The sequence below is a fragment of the Pongo pygmaeus genome, chromosome X (genome assembly GCF_028885625.2).
Source record: "Pongo pygmaeus isolate AG05252 chromosome X, NHGRI_mPonPyg2-v2.0_pri, whole genome shotgun sequence".
Classification (NCBI taxonomy): Eukaryota; Metazoa; Chordata; class Mammalia; order Primates; family Hominidae; genus Pongo; species Pongo pygmaeus.
Genome location: NC_072396.2, coordinates 54,115,678 through 54,138,830, shown reverse-complemented (window position 1 = coordinate 54,138,830; position 23,153 = coordinate 54,115,678). Strand labels below are relative to the sequence as shown.

The 23,153-nt window shown below is 43.3% G+C and overlaps 1 protein-coding gene across 26 annotated transcripts in view; it reads left to right on the top strand.

Moving 5' to 3' along the window:
• The window catches only part of HUWE1 (HECT, UBA and WWE domain containing E3 ubiquitin protein ligase 1), a 150,822-nt gene that overhangs the window by 108,437 nt on the left and 19,232 nt on the right, over positions 1-23,153 (top strand). For all 26 annotated transcript variants that reach the window (XM_054472398.2, XM_054472385.2, XM_063660059.1 and 23 more), the window contains 18 exons: positions 43-109; positions 1,296-1,510; positions 5,372-5,583; positions 6,342-6,524; positions 10,001-10,173; positions 10,526-10,674; positions 11,426-11,501; positions 12,318-12,416; positions 13,003-13,136; positions 13,323-13,491; positions 14,822-15,050; positions 15,705-15,883; positions 16,177-16,266; positions 16,428-16,582; positions 17,815-17,860; positions 20,302-20,589; positions 22,358-22,613; positions 22,810-22,940. In XM_054472398.2, the coding sequence (XP_054328373.1) occupies positions 43-109; positions 1,296-1,510; positions 5,372-5,583; positions 6,342-6,524; positions 10,001-10,173; positions 10,526-10,674; positions 11,426-11,501; positions 12,318-12,416; positions 13,003-13,136; positions 13,323-13,491; positions 14,822-15,050; positions 15,705-15,883; positions 16,177-16,266; positions 16,428-16,582; positions 17,815-17,860; positions 20,302-20,589; positions 22,358-22,613; positions 22,810-22,940 (2,851 nt within the window). The remainder of the gene's footprint in view (positions 1-42; positions 110-1,295; positions 1,511-5,371; positions 5,584-6,341; positions 6,525-10,000; positions 10,174-10,525; positions 10,675-11,425; positions 11,502-12,317; positions 12,417-13,002; positions 13,137-13,322; positions 13,492-14,821; positions 15,051-15,704; positions 15,884-16,176; positions 16,267-16,427; positions 16,583-17,814; positions 17,861-20,301; positions 20,590-22,357; positions 22,614-22,809; positions 22,941-23,153) is intronic.

Sequence of the window (23,153 nt, the reverse complement as noted above, 5' to 3'; positions counted from 1 at the left end):
TTTTGAAATTCATAATAGCTCAGGAGTTTTCTTCTTCTACAGAGTCAGGTCTTTGCTGCAGATGGTGCCTCCACTGAGACTTCCGCATCTGGGACCTCCCAAGGAGAGGGTAATGATTTGCTTTTCTTACTACCGTGTTCTTATTCCTTAGGAAAACAACTTGAAAAAACTGTAGGTGTCCTGTGCAGGGGGTAGGAGAATACAGACTTAATTATTACGTTTACTTGTCTAAGTGAACTTTCTCAGGTAAGCTCAGTGTTCTGTAAATAAAGGGTCTCTATATGCTAAAGTTAATGGAACTGTAAGTTAACCAACCTAGTAATGGTTGCTGTGGTAACATTTTAGTTTTACTTTTTAAATCACGCCATAATTATTTGGGGGGTTTCTAAAAACTGGCTTATAGAGATTTTATGCCAGTGATACTACTCTAGCTACATGCTTTACGTGGTGGATGCCTGCCTTCCAGCAGTGTTAACAGAGCCCATTGACTACTCACCATGAACTAGAAAAATGTCCCTGGGAGTAAGTCTAATGAGACCTTTAAAGAGCTGCTTCTCCTTAGATAGGAAAGGTCTTTGAGATCCAATTTAGGAGACATTTTGTTTAAAATCATACTAGTTCCTGGAGATAAATTTAAAAGGCTAATATTAGTGAAATAATTGGTTAACTCATTTTACTGTATTTACTGGCCATATGTAGTGTATAGTGTGGATGATGGTGCTGATTCAAGGGAAGTATTACCAACTATGTGGCAGACTATATTGGGCACCAAAATGGATCAGATTTGTTCCCTGTACTTAAAGAACTTTGTCTAGTGACTGAGACCTGCAAGAGTTATAATGCAGGATAACTGCCAGAATGAAGGCATACTTGGATAAGATATAATGGACACGTAAAGTATCTCACAGTATGTCTAGATGAGACAGGAAAGCATTTATGGAGGAGGTCAGCATTTGAGCTGAACTAGATAAAAGTGTGCCAGGCAGATGGAAGAAAGAAGTAAGGGTGCAAGACGTGTTTGAAGAACTGTTAGAGTATTTCTGGAGTATGTAAAAGGAGGGAAATGGAGGGAGATGCACAAATAGTTGGGCAAAGCATCCCTGTTGTACTGTAACCACATACATCTGAGACCTGAGTTATCCTGGTTCTCTGCTCTTCCACTGCAGTGTCACGAGAGCATTCAGTTTGTACAGGTGGCTTAAAGTGGAGGAGAAATAGCATTCTTTTCCACCTAAGACTTGATTTTGCCACTGTTCCAGTGTGGAATTGAACCAGTGTTTGACTTTTCTCAACAGCTTCAACTCCAGAGGAGTCTCGAGATGGGAAGAAAGATAAAGAAGGGGACCGGGCCTCTGAGGAAGGCAAACAGAAAGGCAAGGGCAGCAAACCTTTAATGCCTACCTCCACTATCCTTCGTCTTCTGGCAGAGTTGGTGAGGTCCTATGTTGGTATTGCTACCCTGATTGCCAACTACAGCTACACTGTGGGCCAGTCTGAACTGATCAAAGAGGTAATATTTCCAACTTCTGTTTAAGATGTTATACTGTAGTTCCATCATTTGGGTACCGCCTGTGTCAGACACTGCTGGGAAGCTGTGTATGCTAAGTGCTAACCCAAGTAATGAGTGAGAAGAGGCATCTTCAGACAAGCAAGGCCGGGTGCGGTGGCTCACGCCTATAATCCCAGCACTTTGGGCGGCCGAAGCAGGCAGATCACCTGAGGTCAGGAGTTCGAGATCAGCCTGGCCAACATGGCAAAACCCCATCTCTACTCAAAATACAAAAAAAAATTAGCTGGGCGTGCTGGCGGGCGCCTGTAATTCCAGCTATTCGGGAGGCTCAGGCAGGGGAATCACTTGAACCCAGGAGGCAGAGATTGCAGTGAGCCACGATCACACCATCGTACACCTGCCTGGGTGATAAGAGCGAAACTCCGTCTCAGAAAAAACTTGAAAGAGCTAGGCCTTTTTTCATTAGGTTCACTGAGAGAGAGAGTTAATGAGATTTGTTCTATTGAAAGTCCCTTGTTCTGCATTGTGGAGATTGAAGAGGGAAGACTGGAGTCAGAGAGAACAGTTAGGAATCTGATAGAGTAATCTAGTAACGTACGATCTTGGTGAAGTTGGAGGAAAATGGGTGAGTTGAAGAAACATTTTTAAGGTACAAATGGACAAGAATTGGGTTTGGAAGATGAAAAAGGAAATTAAGACTCAAGGATGTTTCTTGATTTGTGGGGTTTTTTAAAATTGCTTTTATGGGTTAGCATCTAACAAGAAAATAGAATGGGGTGGGGAAGGTTTGAAGAGAAAATGAGGAGTTTTGAGAAGTATCTGTGGGGCATCTAAGTAAAAGTGTCTAAAGGACAGTTGAATAAACCATATAAATAAGAATATAGGTGTTTATCTTGCAGATGTACTCACACATGTGCAAAGACACCAGATGTGGTAGCAGTATTGGTAATAAAAATAAAGGAAAAGCCTTAAATGTTCATTAGTAGAGCTGTGGAAAAGAATGAAGTGTCCTGATGCGGGATTATCCTCAGGTTAGATTTTTTAAGTGAGTGGGGCATTTTGAGAAACTATATCACATGTTCCCACATATGTAAAATGGGTGCCCAAATATTTTTTCCCGTAAGGGTGCCTTGTTTTGTGGATCACATTGTAATTTTATGGTTAGTAAGTGGCAAAAGGGTCTGAGAGTGAGTAGGGGCACTAGTGTTGCAGTCTTTGAAAGCAACTGCCATTTTTAAAGCTATTTTTATTAAAGTAAGAATCCAAGTTTAATATACATAGAAAAATACACAAATCTTAAATAGTCTATTTTTCCTAGGTAACCACTAACCAAGTTAAATAAAGCATTACAAGCTCCCCAGAAGCTGCCCTCCTTGTTCTTTAGTGCATCTCCTCCCAACCATTTCACCTTCACTCAAGATAACCATTATCTTGAGTTCTAGTGCCATAACTTGGTTTTGTAGTTCATGTAAATGGAATCTTATAGAATGTACTCTCTTTTTTGCCTGGCTTCTTTTGCTTAACATACTTGCAGGATTCATTTTGTGTGCAGGTGAAGTTTATTTTCATTGTATAAAATTCCACTGTGGAATGTACCATGTACCAAAACAAATACATCTTTTACCCATTCTACTGCTAATAAACATTTGGGTAATTTTGCCTTTGGAGGTATCACAAATAGTGCTGCTATGAGCATTCTTATGAATATGTATAAGTTCGTGAACTACCCAATTTCTGTTGGGTAGTATATGCCTTAAGAGTAAGAATTGCTGAGCTCTAGAGTATGATAGTTGTTCTGCTAATGCTAAAAGTTTTCCAGAGTGGCCAGGTCAGTTTATATTATTACCAACAGCATATGGGAGATCAACAGTTGGTGTTTTTTCATTTTACCAATTTTAATGGGTTTGTAGTGGTATTGCATTATAGTTAAAATTTGCATTTCCCTGTTGACCATTTTTTTCATGTCTTTATTGGCCATTTGTTCATTCTCTTCTGGGAAATGTCTGTTCAGCTCTTTTATTCTATTTTCCGATTGAGTTTTTTAAAATATATTCTGGACATAAGTCCTATAAATACATAAATAGGCTTCCTTTTTTTAAGAGTCTCACTTTGTCTCCCAGGCTAGAATGCAGTGGTACAATCATAGCTCACTGCAGCTTTGAACTCCTAGGCTCAAGTGATCCTCCCACCTTAGCCTCTCAAGTAGCTGGGACCTATAGGCACATGCTACCACGCCCAGCTAATTTTATATTTTGAGGTCTTGCTATATTGCCCAGGCTGGTCTCAAACTTCTGGCCTCAAGTGATCCTCCCGCCTCAGCCTCCCAAAGTGCTAGGATTACAGGCATGAGCCATCACACCTAGCCAGGCTTTATTTCAAAGCTTTAACTCATTTATGCCAGTTGCATTCATAATTTATAATAGCATTACCTGTGGATTAAGATATTTAATTACAAATTTATTAAGTATCTGCCTCATATGTGTCCAGTGACCTACCAGTACTGGGTACTGGTAAGTGCTTTATAAATACTATTGTTAATCCTCACCTCCACACTGCAAGGTTGTTGATAGTGATCTCTTTAATAGAGGAGAGAAGGCTCAAAGAGGTAAGTAACTTGCCTGGGACCATACTACAGAGTAGCAGAGCTAAAATTGGAAGCTAGGGCTGTGATTCCAAAGCTCAGTCCTTTTTACGTGGTTATTGAGAAAATAGTTTAAACTTTGTATGTATTCACTACTGGGAAATTGTTATTTCTAATTGTTTTGTTTTGACAAGGTCACTTTATTCAGTTTCTCAGACTCTCAAATTATTCAATGCATTTTCTTTATTGAGGTAAAATTTACATAAAGTCAACCATTTTAAAGTGTACTGTTGAGTGGCATTTAGTACATTCGCAGTGTTGTGCAACTGTCACCTATGTAGTTCCAAAAATGTTCAGTGTATTTTCATCCAAAATTTGCTTGAATGACAACAGAATTTGTTTCTAAGATAAGGAATTGTCTAGGCAGGAATTATAGTTAGAGAAAAAAGAAGAGTCTGACTTAATTTCCTTCCTCTATTGAGCCTTTTTCGTTATTTTAAATAACCTTGCATTAAATATTTTTGCATATTAGTTTCTGTGACTCTGCTGTCTCTTGCTCAGCTCTTACCAGCTTCTGTTGTAGCACAGGGTCCTGGGCACATTGTAGGTGTCAGTAAATAATTTCAATTTAATTGAACACTGAAGGGTTTATAGCACTTAATTAGGAATCAAGGTTTGAATCCTCAGCCCTTGATTAAATTCTTTTGTGCAAGCCACTTTTTTAGGGGGCTTCAGATTACCGCTTATCAAATGAGAAAATACTTATCTATTTATAGATTTGCTGTAAGTAGTTCTATTAAATATCACATGTAAAAATATTTTAAGATAGGTGCAATAGCACATGCCTGTAGTCTCAGCTACTTGGGAGGCTGAGGTGTGAGAACAAACGCACAGGAGTTTGAGGCTGTGGTGTGCGATGATCATGCCTGTGATAGCTACTGTACTCTGGCCTGGGCAATATAGCAAGACCTCATCTCCTTAAAAACATTTTAATAAAAATAAAGTTTTAAAAAAAGTTTTTAAAAATACATGACATCTACATAACAGTGTATAAGCTGTACAGTGGGAAATGGGTGGCATTTGGAAGTTTTCTAAAATCTGGGTTTGCTCCTTGCTTGCTTGTATCTTTGAGCCTTGGCTTCTTCATCTATAAAGTGGACCTAATAATCACTCATTGGGTGACTTAAGGAAATACTATGTGTGTGTGTATCTTTGATCCTGTGCAAATGATATGGCATAATTGTGCTTGTAAGTAAATGTCGTGACTCATGACTTTTCAGGACTGCAGTGTGCTAGCTTTTGTTCTGGACCACCTGCTCCCACATACCCAGAATGCAGAAGACAAGGACACCCCTGCCCTGGCCCGCCTGTTCCTCGCAAGCCTGGCTGCTGCAGGGAGTGGCACAGATGCCCAGGTGGCCCTAGTGAATGAAGTAAAAGCAGCCCTGGGACGGGCACTGGCTATGGCTGAGAGTACAGAGAAACATGCCAGGTAAGATTCATACCTGTCCCAGGGCTAATAGCCAAGAACATCCCCTTATTCTTTTTCTTAGTCCTTGGGTGGTTTTGCACTTGAACAAAACTTCTTGTCATACTGGCATCATATACTCTCTGGTCCGCTCAAATAGTTGTGGCGGTTGAAAATACCCAGAACACTGATTACCATTAGAGTAAGTGGGTAAACCTAGAGAAAACAAAGGGAAATGTTAAGTGTATTTTTAGGGTCTTCAGGGAAGTTGAGCAGGTTATTTGATCTTATATTTTAAATTTTATTTAAAGTAGGGGCTGAGCACGGTGGCTCACGTCTGTAATCCCAGCACTTTGGGAGGCCAAGGCCGGTGGATTGCCTGAGCCCAGGAGTAGGAGTTGAAGACCAGCCTGGGCAACATGGCAAAACCCCGTCTCTACAAAAAATTAGCTGGGTGTAGTGGCACGTGCCCGTAGTCCCAGCTACTCGTAGTCCCACCTCCCGAGTAGACACTGAAGTGGGAGTGTCACTTCAGCCCAGGAAGGTTGCAGTGAGCCAAGATTGCGCCACTGTACTCCACCCTGCTACAGAGTGAGACCTTGTCTAAGAAAGAGAAAATGAATGCTATCACCTTAGGGGGTGTGTTCTCACCTGTTTGTTTGGATGTTATTTCCAGAAGGAAATACAAAAGTTACAGGAGGGTTATCTGAGGCTATTTTGTGAAGACTTGGCCTGAGAAATGGCTATATTCATATGATAGAGATGTCAAACTTCTCTCCCAGGCTTCAGGCAGTGATGTGTATCATCAGTACTATCATGGAGTCCTGCCCCTCCACCTCCAGCTTCTACAGCAGTGCCACAGCGAAGACCCAGCACAATGGCATGAACAACATCATTCGGCTTTTCCTGAAGAAGGGACTGGTTAATGACCTGGCCAGAGTACCTCACAGCTTAGACCTGTCCAGGTAAAATCATGCCCCAGCCCCAGGCTTTTCCTTCTCTTCAGCCTCACTACATGAATGATGTGGAGGTAGCTGGTGTAGTGGGAAAACTTTGGGTACAAGTGGGAGACCCAAGTCTTTCTTATTGTGGCTTTTAGCACTTGTCTTTCTTGAAGCCTTGGTTCTTACTTGCTATAAACTCAAGAGTTGAACTATAATAGTGATTTTTTTTTTCAAGCCTCCCCCCACTTTAAAAATTACCACTTATTAGAAGATTATATGTATATTATAAGAAATACAGATGACTAAAAATAAGAAGTAGACACTGTATTCCTACCACCCAGATACCATGATTACCTTATTGGTTTATTATTCAGTGTTTTTCTTTGCATGCATAAATAATGTATTTTTTACTAACATGATACTATATGATACATGCTATTGTGTTGGGGGAAATTTGGGGCATTTTCGTTTTTATTTTCAGTTACTGGTCACTTCCTTGCTATGAAAATAAATTTCATCCTACCTAATGCCCAAATCCATAATTAAGCGTTTTTCTCCAAACCAGAATCCAATTAAGGACTTGTATTACGTCTGGCTATGTTTTCTGAACCTCTCTTATTCTAATACAATTTTTTTTTTAATTATTTTGATCTTTATTTTGTTCTTGTTGTTCATGATTCTAGCTTGTTGAAGTGACCATGTTTTTGCCTTCTAAAATTGGTGCAGTTGCTTCCTTGCAGTGTAGTTTAACTTAATCCTTTACTTCCTGATATTTTCTGTAAACTTCTGGTTAGATCTAGAGGCTTTAGAGGCTTATTGAAGTAGTTTAAACATTTTGGGCTGAAATGTGTAGCCTAGGTGATGTATAGCTCATATTGTATCATGGGAGACACATCTCCCATGATAATTGTCACTTTTTCTTCTTACTAGAAAGTCATCTCTGTTGTTATTTTGGCACTTTACAAATGTCTACACTATCAATCATATACCTAAATAATAGCCTTAACATCAGTTGATAATTCTTGCCTGGGTCAATTAATTTCTTTGAGGCTTATGAATAAAAGCTTTCTAATTTCTCATTTCGAATACATTATTAACTGGCATTTTTCTGTGTTAGCCTCACAGGGAATGTCTGGTTGTGCTAAAATATTTCTATTAGAAAGGCAGTATAAAAACTTAATTTTCTATTTACATTTGAGATTCAAATGTAGGGTTTTTTTCTGGCTTTCTATTTTTTAAGTCGTATTATGGACTCGACTTTTCATGTTTGTTTTGTTTTGTTTTTAAACTAGTGATTGAATTTATTTGGATCACTGCAGTCACTTTTTCATGCTCAAATTATTATACCTTTGACCTATGTGGCCCCTTCAAGATGACTAAATTGTCCTTTTGCTACAAACCTATCAGTTTTTTGAAACATTTATAAATGTCAGACTCACAGTACTGTAATGAATACCATGTGTCTACCTAGATTAACCACTGCTGAACATTTTGCTTTATTTCTTCCCTTCCTGCCCTTTCAGGAGCTGAATCATTTGAAATTGGTTGCAAACACTGTAAAACTTTACCTCTAAGTACTTGATCATCTGTCTCCTAAGAATAAATATTCCCTTATATGGCTACAGTTCCATTGTCATATCCAAGAAATTTACCAATAATATAATAATACTAAATTTATACAGTTTTATATACACATACTCCCAGTTATTTCAATTATGTCTTTATACTCTGAGGGAGAGTGTTTTGATCCAGGATTCAGTGAGTATCACATGTTGCATTTGGTTGTCATATTTTTCTTTTATTTCTTTTTTTTTTTTTTTAATGACATTTTCCTGTTTTGATGAATCCAGGCTTGATGTCTTATAGAACATCTCACAGTCTACATTGATGTAATTGCTCCCTTAATGGTTAGGGTCAGGTTAAACATTTTTGGCAAAAATACTACATGGGTGATATTTGCCCTTCTCACATCATGTCAGGAGACAGGTGAATACCACTTGGTCCCAATACTTGTGATGCTAAATTTGATCACAGCTGAGGCTGGTGGATCACTTGAGCCTAGGAGTTCGAGGCCAACCTGGGCAACATAGTGGGACCCTGTCTCTGCAAAAAAAAAAAAAAATACAATAATTAGCTGGGCATGTACACCTGTAGTCCCAGCTTCTTGGGAGGCTGAGGTGGGAGGGTGGTTTCTGTTAGATTTCCACTTTGTAATGAATAATTCCATTACTATCATTATTCTTTTTGATACTCAGCTGGGCCTGTGGTAATGATCCCATTAATTTTTTCTCCCCATTTTTGTTGTTATTGTTTTTCCTCTTTATAGAAACAGGGTCTCACTATGTTGCTCAGGCTAGGCTCAAGTAATCCTCCCATCTCAGCCTCCCACAGTGCTGGGGTTACAGGCGTGAGCCATCACGCCCAGCTGTCTCATTAATTTTTGAAAGCTCTTTGGCACAATGAGATATCCCAGGCTTACCTTATCCCTTCCTTGCCCTATTCCTGGGATCACTTGTTCTGACGAGTCTTGGTTACTTTTAGTGTGATGTGATATCAGAGACTGCCATCTTGGTACTACTAGTGAGCATATATATGTATGTATATATATACACACACACACACACACACACACATATACATACATACATACATAGACTCACACATAAATACACACATAAAGCAGATAAAAGCAGAGCTACTCTGGTGTTAGTGGGCACCTGGTTGGTCTCACACACCTTATTACACTTAGAAATCACACCACACCTCCAACTGCAGCCCCTGCTGTACTTTTATTGAACTCTAGGAAGCCCTACAGAGTATAATTTGAAATTCACAGGACTTCAAACTGTTTTCAGCCGGGCAAGGAGGGCAGGTTGCCTGAGCTCACGAGTTCGAGATCAGCATGAGCAACATGGCGAAACCCCATCTCTACAAAAAATAGAAAAATTAGCTGGGCATGGTGGCTCACGCCTGTAGTCCCAGCGACTTGGAAACCTGAGGTGGGAGGATCACTTGAGCCTGGGAGGTGGAGGTTGCAGTGAGCCGAGATCGTGCCAATGCACTCCAGCCTGGGTGACACAGCGAGACCCTGTCTCCAAAAAAAAAAAGAAAGAACTTTTATCGTGTTCCTTCCTTTGAGCTCTTAGGGTTTGGGGACTAAATGCTGGTGGTTTAAAAAAAAAAAAATCCTGAGTACATCTGAGAAGTGGATTGCTTGCATGTGGTCATCCAGAATACATTCTGATTTCCAGTCAAGAATTTGTTACTCATGTGCTTTCCATGGCCCCATGAAATATGGCATTGATTTAACTCTTGCTTTTAGGGTGGGTTCCTTGAAGACATTTAAGTCAAATTTTTTTTTTCTAAACAAAAGTAGAGTGTATGACCTTATGCCCCTTTTCTCTTGGTAGATTCCATTGTAAGAAGCTTAGTGTCACTTAGAAGATAGACACCTAGTATTTCTGTGCTCAGTCCATCTCTTTCTTCCCTTATCTCAGTCCCAACATGGCCAACACAGTCAATGCTGCTCTGAAGCCTCTGGAAACACTTTCCCGGATTGTGAACCAGCCCAGTAGCCTTTTTGGCAGCAAGAGTGCTTCTAGCAAGAACAAGTCTGAGCAGGATGCCCAAGGAGCCTCTCAAGATTCCAGTAGCAACCAGCAGGATCCAGGTAGGGAATCAGAGCCAATGGACTGGAGAGCTGGAGGGGTGGGAGTAGTTGCTTTATGGGCCTGGGATCACAACTGTTCTGGCTTGGTGGTGTTTCCCTGGGAACTTGCTGGCCTTCCAGAGATCTGTCATAGTGGCGTGGGAATCTGCCCCACAAAGAATTCCTTCAAAATGCAGCCTTGTTTGGCTATCCTCACACGTAGCCTTGTCTTTTCCTTTGTCACCCATTCGTTTATTCTCTGAGAACTTACAAACTTGCCCAAGGAAGGGACCTTATTGTCTTTGCGCTTGCCTCATGGTGCCCAGCACATAGGCACTCTTTGATTATTTTGCTGGTTGGTTGATTGTTTCAGGCGAGCCTGGGGAAGCAGAAGTGCAGGAGGAGGATCATGATGTCACTCAGACAGAGGTGGCAGATGGGGATATCATGGATGGGGAGGCTGAAACCGACTCAGTGGTGATTGCTGGGCAGCCTGAGGTGCTCAGTTCACAAGAGATGCAGGTAGGGAGGCAGATCACCCAGCATTTCCCTGTTGCGGCGCTGAACCAAACCCTTGCCAGGTGGTGTGGGTGGGTGAGTACTTTAGATCCTTGCCTCAATGCTGGCTGCTTTGCAGAGGAGCATGGGTGATATGCTTAGTAGATGCTCAGTAAATGTGTTTGTACTGTATTAAAAGAGGGGTGGGGGCAGGGCCAGGATGCCATGTACTATGAAATGATATAGATCCCAACCAGAAAACTTAGGCACAGGTGAAATGTTGAAGTAGAAAGCTGGCCTGAGACTGTTGGGCCCCGGGTCTTTGATTTACTTTGGCTCTGGTCATTATTGGAAGCTCCTTAACACCACCTTATGCCTATAGCACCAGCTCTTGCTGGGGCATTAAAACAGAGTCTTCCAAAGACCCTAAAGGAAAGCATTGTAATTTCTGGAGCTGGTAGCATTGGGTAAGAAATTGGGCCTGTGGTCCTAAGCTGCTGGCTTTAAAGAGATCTATTATGTCTTCCTGGACAGTATAAAGACAACCCAGTATCAGATAACTGGGATGGACCCATTTGAAGGATAGTCTGATTGTGGATTGGTAGCACGTGGTAGTTTCTGTGCTAATTAGCACCGAATGTGTGGTTTCACGTAACATCCTCTGTCACATGTTATCCTAGAAATGTATGCTCCTTTGCTGGCCTTTTTTAGGGTTTCGGTGCTAGCACAATGATAGACTTGTGTGCATCCATATATATGTTCTATTTCTCTCCAGGTTGAGAATGAGCTGGAGGACCTGATAGATGAGTTGCTTGAGAGGGATGGCGGATCTGGGAACAGTACAATTATAGGTGAGAGCCCCAGAACTGAGTATAGCCTCTTCCTTTGCCTCAGTCTCTCTTGGGAGGACCCTTTTTCTCATCATCTGCTTGCTCAGCTCTGCCTAAGGGCTCATAGCCAGCCTAGATCGCTGCTTGTCTTGATGTTGACGGTCTTACAGATGAGAAATTCACAAGACGTCTACAGGCCTGTGGCAGTCTGAAGTGTTGCCTGTGTGGGGGAGGTGGTGGGAGTGGCCATTGATACAGATGATATATCAAGCACATCAAAAGAGTGTTTATTCATGGAGGCCTAGAGGAGGCTGTAGGGTGAGAAAGCGCTTCCTTTCAGTTCTTCAATGAAGTCCAGGGGCTTTCTGCCCCTGAGTCTCAGTAGTGTAAAAAGAATGATCATTCCCTGAGGGTGGCCCTTTATAAATTTCAGAGGGAAAATGGCAAAGGTACCCTACTGTCACCTGGCTCTGAGGGTGTATGTGTTACTTGTTTTTACTTTGTTGATCAAGGAAATCAAAGGATAAATGGAAGTAGACATGTATTCTTAAGTTTTACAAAGCTTTTTTATACCCAGTATCCTCTGTGGTTTCACAATTAGTGGGATTGGCAGGGCAGATGTGATCATCCTGTTTTACAGATGAGGAAACTGAGACTCAGACAGGTAAAGTGACTGGCCAAGCTCACCTAGCTAGCTGACAGCAGACAATCCAGGTCTTCTCCCTCATCCAAAAAAAAGTGGATATCTGCTAGGTGTATGTAGCTACTTTAGACGCACCCAGTCTGGAAAGGGAAGTCCTCTGTTGTTCAGTGAAGGCTCTGCTCTGTAACCTTCAGTGAGCAGAAGTGGAGAGGATGAATCACAAGAGGACGTGCTGATGGATGAAGCTCCTTCCAACCTCAGCCAAGCTTCCACCTTGCAGGCCAACCGAGAAGGTGAGAGTGCCGAGGCCAGAAAGGCCTCCCTTCTTGCCCTGCACGTCTGACAGACACTACACTAGGGTTTTCCTGGAGGCAGCTGCCCACATGTGCAGAATAAGGAAGCATCTGTCTGCATGCGCTGACATACACCATCCACTTTATCCGCAGCCAGTTTTTCAAATAACATGTTACTACTGCTTGCCCAAAGTTTGTCACTTCTTACTTGGTTCGCTTTCTTCTCACCCGCCTGCTATCATCGCTCCAGGTTCCCTCTTGCCAACAGGATATAGTCAATAGCAAAGTAGGGCTGAAAAGGCAAGGGGGCACCAGCAGACTTGGCCAAGTCCTAGACCATGGCTCCTCAAGCACCACCCTCTAGCCAGCCTCCACATTCAGCCACCCTGCTCAGTGTGTTGATGCATTGATTGGCACTCTCAGGAAATCGGGTCTGGCTCACTAAGTCTGTACATCACCCCAGATCTGGTTCTTCCTCTCATAGAGTCAGATATCCCATCACCTTCCCACTCAGCCTGCTGGCCTGCACAGTAGCCTGTTTTCTAGCTACTCAGTTTAGTCCGCCAATGTGCTCCCTTTGTTTTAGATTCCATGAATATCCTGGACCCTGAGGATGAGGAGGAGCACACTCAGGAAGAGGACAGCAGTGGCAGTAACGAGGATGAGGATGATAGTCAGGATGAAGAGGAGGAGGAGGAGGAAGATGAGGAAGATGATCAGGTGAGGGGGGACTGCGTTTGGGTTGGTTCAGATGACCTCTTCCATGGGAACATAGAGCTGCAGAAAACCAACAGTCTGGGTTGCTAGCCTCAGCGTCTCCCTCCCTCATGTGCACATGTGGCCATGGCACCAGGCTTCAGAAAACCCTTACCTCCAGCAATTCTCCATCTCCTATTTTCCCTTAAGGAGGATGATGAAGGTGAAGAGGGAGATGAAGACGATGACGACGATGGCTCTGAGATGGAATTGGATGAGGATTATCCTGATATGAACGCTTCTCCCTTGGTCCGATTTGAGCGCTTTGACCGGGAGGATGATCTCATCATTGAGTTTGACAACATGTTCTCCAGTGCTAGTAAGATACAGGGGCTCAGCTGGGTTTTTCTCTCTTGATTCTTATACCCTTCTCTAGGGTAAGCCAAGCAGTGGACCAAACCGATCTGATACAGACAGCACTTCTTTTCCTATGCTGACTTCTGGGGCAAGGGATATCTGAATCCATCTGTCTCATTAGTGTATACTTAGGAGAAGGAATAGTGAGAGGCTGCTTTTGTTCCCTTCACCTCAGTAAATAGGCAGCCATTTTAGAGCCTGGACAACTTGATGATTTGCTTGATTAAAAAAAAAGAAAGAGACCAAGGCTGACTGCATCAGGCACCCATGTGCACACCACAGTGGCAGGGCAATCAATAATCCTTATGTCCGTAACACAAGATCTTGAGGGTTTGAATGGTCACCTTTGAGCCTGGCTTTAGGGAGCAGATTTGAACATACTCACTCTATTCATCCAGGATGCATCTTTTCGGGAGAACGAGTGAATCTCTTCCTCCCCCATCAGCGTCAAACTTCCCTTTTAGCGTCAAGTTAGAATCGAGTTCTTAGAATCAAGCTGTCTTGATAGGGCAGGTCTTGACAACTTAAATCACAAGCATGATGTAGCAGAAAACACTGAACTGTTCTGGTCTGTTTTCTTGGCCAATTAATCTCTTACCTCTTTGAGCCTCAGTTTGTCACCTGTAAATGAAAAGTTCGAGAAAAAAATGGGTTGGATTAGATAACTTTCAAGATAACGTCTATGATTATTTTGCATTTTTGTGATTTTCATCAGTTTCCCTTAGAGTTGAGCCTCTGTCCATTCAGCAAATTGAACAATATTTGAGGAGTGCCTACTGTACTAGGGATACAGCAGTAAAGAAGAAAACAGTCCTCGTTCCTCATAGGAGTGGTTTATTAGGAATTATAACTAAGCAGGCATTACATTGCAGTATAGTAAGAGAGCACAGAGGTAAAGAGTTATCTAACCCAATCTGTAGAAGTCAGGGTTCACAGAGAAAGTGACATCTTAGGCCAAGAACAGAAGAGCAGGTAAAGAAGCAGGAGAGGAGTCTTCAAGGTGAAGGGAGCAGCATGTATCTGAGGGGCCTAGAAGCATCACTGTGACTGTAGTGTGGAAAATGGATTGGGAGAAGGTATTATTTAGGAGGCTGTTGCAGTATCTAAGTGAGAGATGATGGCATAAGCTATGGTAGTGTCAGTGATTGTAGATGAGTTGTGGGAATGAGGGAGAAAGGACAAAGCTCAGGTTTCCGTGTGAGGAAGTAAGGCCCAGGAGACATGATTCTGCTTGAACAAACATGGAAGAAATTTCTTTTTGACACTGACCCTTTTACATATTATCCTTGCAGCAGACATCCCCCCATCCCCAGGAAATATCCCTACCACCCATCCACTGATGGTGCGCCACGCAGACCACAGTTCTCTGACACTGGGCAGTGGCTCTTCAACAACTCGTCTCACCCAGGGCATCGGGCGCAGTCAGAGGACCCTAAGGCAGCTGACGGCCAATACTGGCCACACCATTCATGTTCACTACCCTGGGAATCGCCAGCCCAACCCTCCTCTTATACTGCAGAGGTGAGTTACAGAGATCTGTTGGATTCATCGGAGCTCTTGTAAGAATTTTCACTGTGCTTTAGCATTGTCTTAACCTTGGGGGAAATATTCCATCACTTAATGTTCTTGTCACACACACAAATAAGGTATTTGTTCCATTTCTTTGTGGATTACATGTGCAGCCTTTGGGGAGTGCAGCCTTTTGGGGAATACCAAATTATGTCAATAGTTCTGCGCATGTATTTAGCGATTATTAAGTGTCTCATGCCAAGCACTTAACACTTTAGATATAGACGGGACAAGATCCCTGCCCTCAGGCTTAGAGTTTAGTGAGACAAACAATCTTAAGAAATAAAAGAAAGGCATATAAATGTTGTAATGGTTGGTGTACAGACAACAGAGAGGGTGTAGTGGAGGCAATGTGACCTGACGCAGTGTCTGGCACGTGGGAGCTTATTGACACCCACTTGGTGCCAGGAACTATGGAGTAATATACAACTTAAGTACAAAACCAGGGTGGTATTCAGAAAAATAACGTAGACTTGTGTGTACATCATCAGGTTTATAATCATGTTCTGCATTTAAGAGAGGATGCATGAAGAGGATCTCATGGTAACAGGTTGCAGGGCACCTCTGGACTTAACAGTGATCATGGTACCCACCATTACCCTACAGGTTGCTTGGTCCCTCAGCTGCTGCTGACATCCTTCAGCTGAGCAGCAGCCTTCCCCTACAAAGCCGGGGTCGGGCCCGCCTCCTGGTAGGCAACGATGACGTCCACATCATCGCCCGTTCTGATGATGAGCTGCTGGATGACTTTTTCCATGATCAGAGCACAGCTACCAGCCAAGCAGGCAAGTTTGTGTGGTGAAAGGGAGGGTAGAATTTGTCAGATTCTACTTTTTCCCTGTTGAGGAAAAGCAAGACAGTGTCTGCCCTATAGAAAACCCCCATTTTATAGGAGCCAGAACCACTCAGTGACTTAGCCATGGGCAACAAAAACTTCATTGTCTCTAGGTACTTGTTATGTTCTAAACATTGTGATAGACCTTGGGTCCTTTTAGGGAAATACTGCAATTTTTGGATCGGTGGATCAGTTAATGCTTGACAAGGTCAAGAATCTCATTCCCCTTTGCTTTCCCTACAGGAACCCTGTCCAGCATCCCCACAGCCCTGACCCGCTGGACAGAAGAATGCAAAGTTCTTGATGCTGAGAGCATGCATGACTGTGTTTCAGGTGCGTGGCAGCTTGGTTATCAGGGCAGTAGTGAGCCTTCCAGGGCTAGGGCAAACATGTGGAGAGTTGTTTCCCTGGTTCTCTGTGGCCACAAGCTCTGCCTCTTGGCTTCCTCCCTGACCCCACCAGAGCAGCCTTTGATTTTTGCCTCTTTGAAACAGTGGTTAAAGTGTCCATTGTCAATCACCTGGAATTCCTGAGGGATGAGGAGCTGGAAGAAAGGCGCGAAAAGCGCAGGAAACAACTGGCTGAGGAAGAAACAAAGATAACTGATAAAGGCAAAGAAGATAAGGAGAACAGGGATCAGAGTGCACAGGTGATTCCCAAGGGCTGGGAGGATTCATCTTTGACTATGTCTGCCGTAATGTGGTTTTGGCATACACATGGCACCAAGAATCACTGAAGAATCCTAGAACGTTCACGTTGAACCTGGGAAATTTTTTATTTCAAATTCACCATACGTTCACCTGGTTTGTAGGGGAAAGAATTCAAACCTAGAGGGGAGATTTCTCCAGTGTCATGGGAAAAACTGGAGCCAGAAGCAGAATGGCTTCTCACTCAACAGTCACACTGCATAGTCTCTACCACCAAGGACAGCATCAAGACAAGGAGAATAACCTTGTCTAAGTCCATGCTCTTAGTTGCCCACTTCCATTTCTGTCGGTGAACTGCCAGTGTGGGGAATCTTACCGAGATGACCCCATTCCATCATTTGAGTAAGATCAGCCTAGGTGTCAGATCAGAGAAAATGTTTGTACTCTGAACCCCATCACCACATGTCATTTTTTTCTAGGGCTCACATGTATAAAATCACTAATATAATTTTGGTTTAGAAGGAAGTTACCTACTTTTTTCTGAAACTTCTGGGACCTCAGACAGAAGTCTTAAATGTCTGAGCAAATGTTGATAGAATTATACATTACAGTGTATCACTTGATATAAAAGGGGGAAAAAACTGATAGAAATACAAAGAAATAAGACTTGAGAGTGAAAGACTTTAGTATACCGTACTCAGCAGTTAAGGAATCAGGTAGATTAAAAATAAGGGTAGTGAAGTGTTCAGTTAAAATAACAAGGTTGATCTAACAGATATCTTTATATAGAACTTTTTACCTAATACACAGTTACATTGTTTCAAACATGATACAGGATGAAAAATAAGTGAACCTAGCATATGACTGAAAAGGCTAGAGTGGACAAAATAAAAAATAAGCCCCATGAAGGGAAAAAATACATAGATGAAACCAAGAAATTCTTGCTAAAATGATCATGATCATGCCCATTCCTAAGGGGGTTTTTATTATCCTTTCCTTCCATGTTTATTTCCCCCTCAGCCCCAAACCATTCTTGAACCTGAGTATGTATAGAGAAATTGGACATATATTTGCACAGTGAAATGATCACCTTCCTTTGGTCACATGGCCAAAGCATTCTCCATTAGATCACTGAACTCCTAGATGGTCTGGGTGGAGGATGGTGACTATTACAGTTGACCTCTATCTTAAGTGCTTGCAAAGTCCCACATTGGTCTATCCCTTCTTTTTGCAGTGTACTGCATCTAAGACAAATGACTCCACTGAACAGAATCTCTCAGGTAACTCTTCTTCCCTTTCTCCCTTCTTACGAATTAATTGGTTGCTTCTTTATCCTGATAGTTCCGAGTGGCTGGCCCACATAGGCTGAAGATGGACACTGGTGCTCTGTGGGATGAGGTAGTAGATTGTATAGTTTTAGGGTCATACCCCATCTTGGAGATAACTATACAGTCTACTGTCTTTCCCACGGTGGTACACTACTTCTCCGACTGGCTCTGTTCAGGTTCTTGTTCTGGTCATTATCTACTTCGTTCTGGCATGGGTAATGAGGTCATGTGTCTTGTTCATTTCCTGACTGCAACTCTGTCCTCTGAAACAGTATGTTCATGTACGTCTTTGAAGTGGCTGGTCCTTTGATGACCACCATGGTGTGGCACTTCATGAGAATAACTGATGACAGTGGTTCTCAAATGCCAGTCCTCTGTGGAAACGAACAAAATCAAGGAGCTTTAATGCCTTTTTCATAAAGCTGAATTTATTCCATTTAAAAGGCTGTTATTGTATTTAGAGATCATATTCCTAATTCTGTGGTACCAAAATATTTTTATTAAATGATGTTGATTGGATGTTTTTTTCTTACATGGCTAAACTAAAAGTTGGCAACCCCTACATTAGTCTCTACTTTTTGTTCTTTTTTTTAATTAAATTTTATTGGTCCGTGGAATCTAAAAGTCTAGGAACATTGTCTTGGATAGTGTGCTGTTCATGAAGGTAGCTCTCTGGGCTTAGTGGTATGACTGCCGTATGTTTCCTATTCCCTCTGATCTTCTTAACAATGGTCAGTAGCCATTTTGTGATCTATCAGTTGGTTCATGTGATATCATATGTCTCCCCCACCCATATTTCCTCAGAACATTCTTCTGCCTCCCTACACCTGTCTCCTTTCGCACTTAGTTGGAAAATGATTGTACCAAAGCCTGCACAATATTTTTTAAAGCAGTGAAGTGGGGTAGATGCCTTGGTACCCTTAATCTAGCAAAAGATCTTTAAAAGAGTCTGTCACCACGTAAAATGGCCTTTTGCCTGCTGCCCTTATTAGAGGATTCTGCTCATGCCAGGGTGAGGTAGTAAGTTGTATTGTTGTGGGGTAGGGATATTAGGCCCCAATTAGAAGATAACTATACAACTTACTACTTTCCCTGGTGTGTGGCATATTCACACTTAGTCTTAGCAGTGTTGCCTCCATCAGACAAAGTTGTAGATGTTCCTTGGATAATTTGGACTGGAAGAAAAGAGACATGGAAGGGGACAGATGGTGTTTAGGGTGAGGCAGATGTCATTATAGAGTGACTTGTCTTTCATTAATTGGAGCATATAATTATTTTACCTTTGGGCATGAACTCATTTTGCTATTCTTCAACTGTAATGATTGCATTTTTTAGTAATAGAACAGGAATGTGCGCAAGGGAATGGAAAGCATACTTTAAGAATTTTGGGCCAGGCACAGTGGTTCATGCCTGTAATCCCAGCACTTTTGGGAGGCTGAGGCGGGTAGATCACCTGAGGTCAGGAGTTCGAGACCAACCTGGCCAACATGGCGAAACCCTGCCTCTACTCAAAATACAAAAATTAGCCAGGCTTGGTGACACTCGCCTGTAGTCCCAGCTACTCAGGAGGCTGAGGCAGGAGAATTGCTTGAACCCAGGAAGTGGAGGCTTCAGTGAGCTGAGAACACGGCACTGCACTCCATCCTGGGCAACAGAGCAAGACTCTGTCTCAGAAAAAAAAAAAAAGATTTTGAAGGGCTGGACACAGTGGCTCACGCCTGTAATCCCAGCACTTTGGGAGGCCGAGGCGGGTGGATTGCTAGAGCTTAGGAGTTTGAGACCAGCCCGGGCAACATGGCAAGACCCTGTCTCTACTAAATATACAAAAAATTAGTCAGATGTGGTGGCACATGCCTATAGTCTCAGCTACTTGGGAGGCTGAGGTGGGAGGATCACCTGAGCCCGGGAGGTGAAGGCTGCAGTGAGCCATGATTGTGCCACTACACTCCAGCCTGGGCAACAGTGAGACCCTGTCTCCATAAAAAACAGAGTTTTGAACGAAATTCTGACCATTTCTTGCTCCAAATAGATGAAGTGGGAGGATCAATAGGATTTTGGTAGTTAGATTTTCTGTGTACCTACAGAGACATTTAGCCTCACCCTATATGGCCTGAAATCTTCCCCCTTCCACCTGCAGGGCACAGAAAGGATTTTATTCTTAGAATCCACAGAGTCAGAGCTCCAGTTCTTGCATTCTTGGGACAGAGATAGCACTGTGCCTTAACCTTCATCCTTAGTATACCAGACCAGAGATGTTCCTTGGAGCATTTTCATTGTGGGGATGATCACTGGCTGGGTGGGATACTTATCAGGCCACATTTGCTGATTGGGGTGGCTCCCCTCATCATTGGCTGGTTGCCCCTTAACCACTATTATTGTTCTTTCCGAGAAAGATGGGACGCCTATGCCTGACAGCTACCCAACAACCCCATCTTCAACTGATGCAGCTACATCTGAGTCCAAGGAGACCCTTGGCACTCTGCAGTCCTCACAACAGCAACCAACACTCCCAACCCCACCAGCTTTGGGAGAGGTTCCTCAGGAGCTGCAGTCTCCAGCTGGAGAAGGGGGCAGCTCTACACAGCTATTGATGCCTGTAGAGCCAGAGGAATTGGGTCCCGCAAGGCCAAGTGGGGAAGCAGAAACAACTCAGATGGAGTTATCCCCAGCTCCCACTATAAGTGAGTAGAATTTCAACATTTGGGGAGGATGAAACGAGGGAAGAAAGGATGTCCTTGTAGCTTCTCTTTGCTCTCTTGCTTGAGAGAAATAGTAGGAGTTCAACTTCTCGAATAATAAGATCTCGTCTTGCACATTCACTTTCTTAAGTGAAGTTGAGGTCCTGAACTGGTGATAGTTGAATGTCTAATGATATTGGTGATGATACCAGCAGTTCATTGAGGCAATTACTCTGTTTCTGGGCTATCACCCCAGGCTTATTATTGAAAAACAACTCTCCAGCTAGGCATGGTGGCTCATAATCCCAGCACTTTGGGAGGCCGAGGCAGGGGGATCATTTGAGCTCAGGAGTTTGAGACCAGCCTGGGCAACGTAGTGAGACCCCATTTCTATTGGGGGGAAAAAAAAACTCTCCAAAATCGATGGTGTTATTTACATGAGTAAACTGAAACTCAGAAATGAAATAATTAGCCCAAGTCACTCTATAAGTGGTTGAACTAGAATTAAAATCCAGATCTGTCTGACTTTAAAGTCTCTCTCCTTCCACAGTTTCCAGGATGGCAAGCATGTCACCCCACACTTAGAGCTCTCCCATGCTCCTGGCAGACACTGTTTATCTCATGACACTATTTCTCACTGGTTTGAAATGGGGCCTCAAAAGTCTTCTCAGCAGTATTTCAACAGGATAAATTGATACCTGCTTGCCATCCCTGCTCTATACCATCTTGCTTGTGAAGTTCTCTGGAGAGACCTTAAGGTGTCAGTTTTCTCTTTCAAGGAACCTTGTTTTATTTTAGTTTAGTTTAGTTTAGTTTAGTTTTATTTATTTATTTCTTGAGAAAAAGTCTCGCTCTGTCACTCAGGCTAGAGTGCAGTGGTGTGGTCTTGGCTCACTGCAACCTCCGCCACCCGGGTTCAAGTGATTGTCCTGCCTCAGCCTCCCAAGTAACTGGGACTACAGGTGCACGCCACCATGCCCAGCTGATTTTTGTATTTTTAGTAAAGACGAGGTTTTGCCATGTTGGCCAGGCTGATCTGGAACTCCTGACCTCAGGTGATCCACCCGCCTCGGCCTCCCAAAGTGCTTGGATTACAGGCATGAGCCACTGCACCCTACCGAAACCTTGTTTATTTAGAGAGAACTACAGGGATATGCACGTGCAAGTGGTGCCTGCAGTGAATCAAAGTGAAAAAATCCCTTATCCGGGCTGGGCGCAGTGGCTCACACCTGTAATCCAAGCACTTTGGGAGGCCGAGGCAGGTGGATCATGAGGTCAGGAATTCAAGATCAGCCTGGGCAAGATGGTGAGTGAAACCCCATCTCTACTAAAAATACAAAAAAATAGCCAGACGTGGTAGCAGGTGCCTGTAATCCCAGCTCCTCGGGAGGCTGAGGCAGAGAATTGCTTGAACCCGGGAGGCGGAGGTTGCAGTGAGCCAAGACCACACCACTGCACTCCAGCCTGGGTGACAGAGTGAGACTCCATCTCCGCCCCCCCCCCCCCCCAAAAAAAAAAATCCCTTACCTGGTTTGCCTAGGGAAGATGTTTCACAGGCATGCCTGGACACAGTAAATGTTCAAGAATTGATAGAAAGGGCTTCAGGTGAACCTTAGAAATCTCAAAGTGAGATTGAGAGGGGGACAGCAAGGGAGAAGTGAGAAGTCTGAGCTGAGATGCCCCTAAGGAAGCAGCCCTATCAAAGACCTTGTCTGTCATTTTGCCCCGGTTCCAGATAGAAACCTAACCTCTCCCTGTGACTTCTTCCTAGCCTCTCTTTCCCCAGAGAGAGCTGAGGATTCTGATGCACTGACAGCTGTCAGCAGTCAGCTAGAAGGCTCTCCTATGGATACAAGCAGCCTGGCTTCCTGTACCCTGGAGGAGGCTGTGGGTGACACTTCAGCAGCTGGCAGTTCTGAGCAGCCCAGAGCAGGCAGCTCCACTCCTGGGGATGCCCCACCAGCTGTGGCGGAAGTGCAAGGCAGAAGTGATGGGTCAGGGGAATCTGCCCAGCCACCTGAGGACAGGTAAGCATGTGTGGGCAAAAGAAGGGTAGGATATATTGGAGGGTCTTTCAAAGCACATTTCATACTTGTCAACTAATAGACATGCTTGTTATGCTGGGGAGATAAACCTGGTTTCTGTGAGAAAGGGGTATTGTAGCAGTGTTTTATAAACGAGAAGACATAATACAGACAACAACCTGAGCGTGATTTCCCTCAGCTCCCCACCTGCATCCTCTGAGAGCTCTTCCACCAGAGATTCTGCCGTGGCCATTTCTGGAGCAGATTCCCGAGGAATCCTAGAAGAGCCGTTGCCTTCAACAAGCAGTGAAGAAGAAGATCCCCTTGCAGGTGAGTTCCATGTATGCCCAGGTTGTCCTGGGATTGTTTTGGCTTCTAGCAGCCCTTGGCATGGAAATGCCCACCAGCCAAACAGTTCCATTCAGATGGAGGGCATGTATGTGGGAGGACTGACAATAAGGGGGGTGCTGGTATGGCATAATGAAACGGGTCCAGCCTTAGGAGTCAAACTGATCTTGGCTCACTCAAATTCCCCCACTCTGC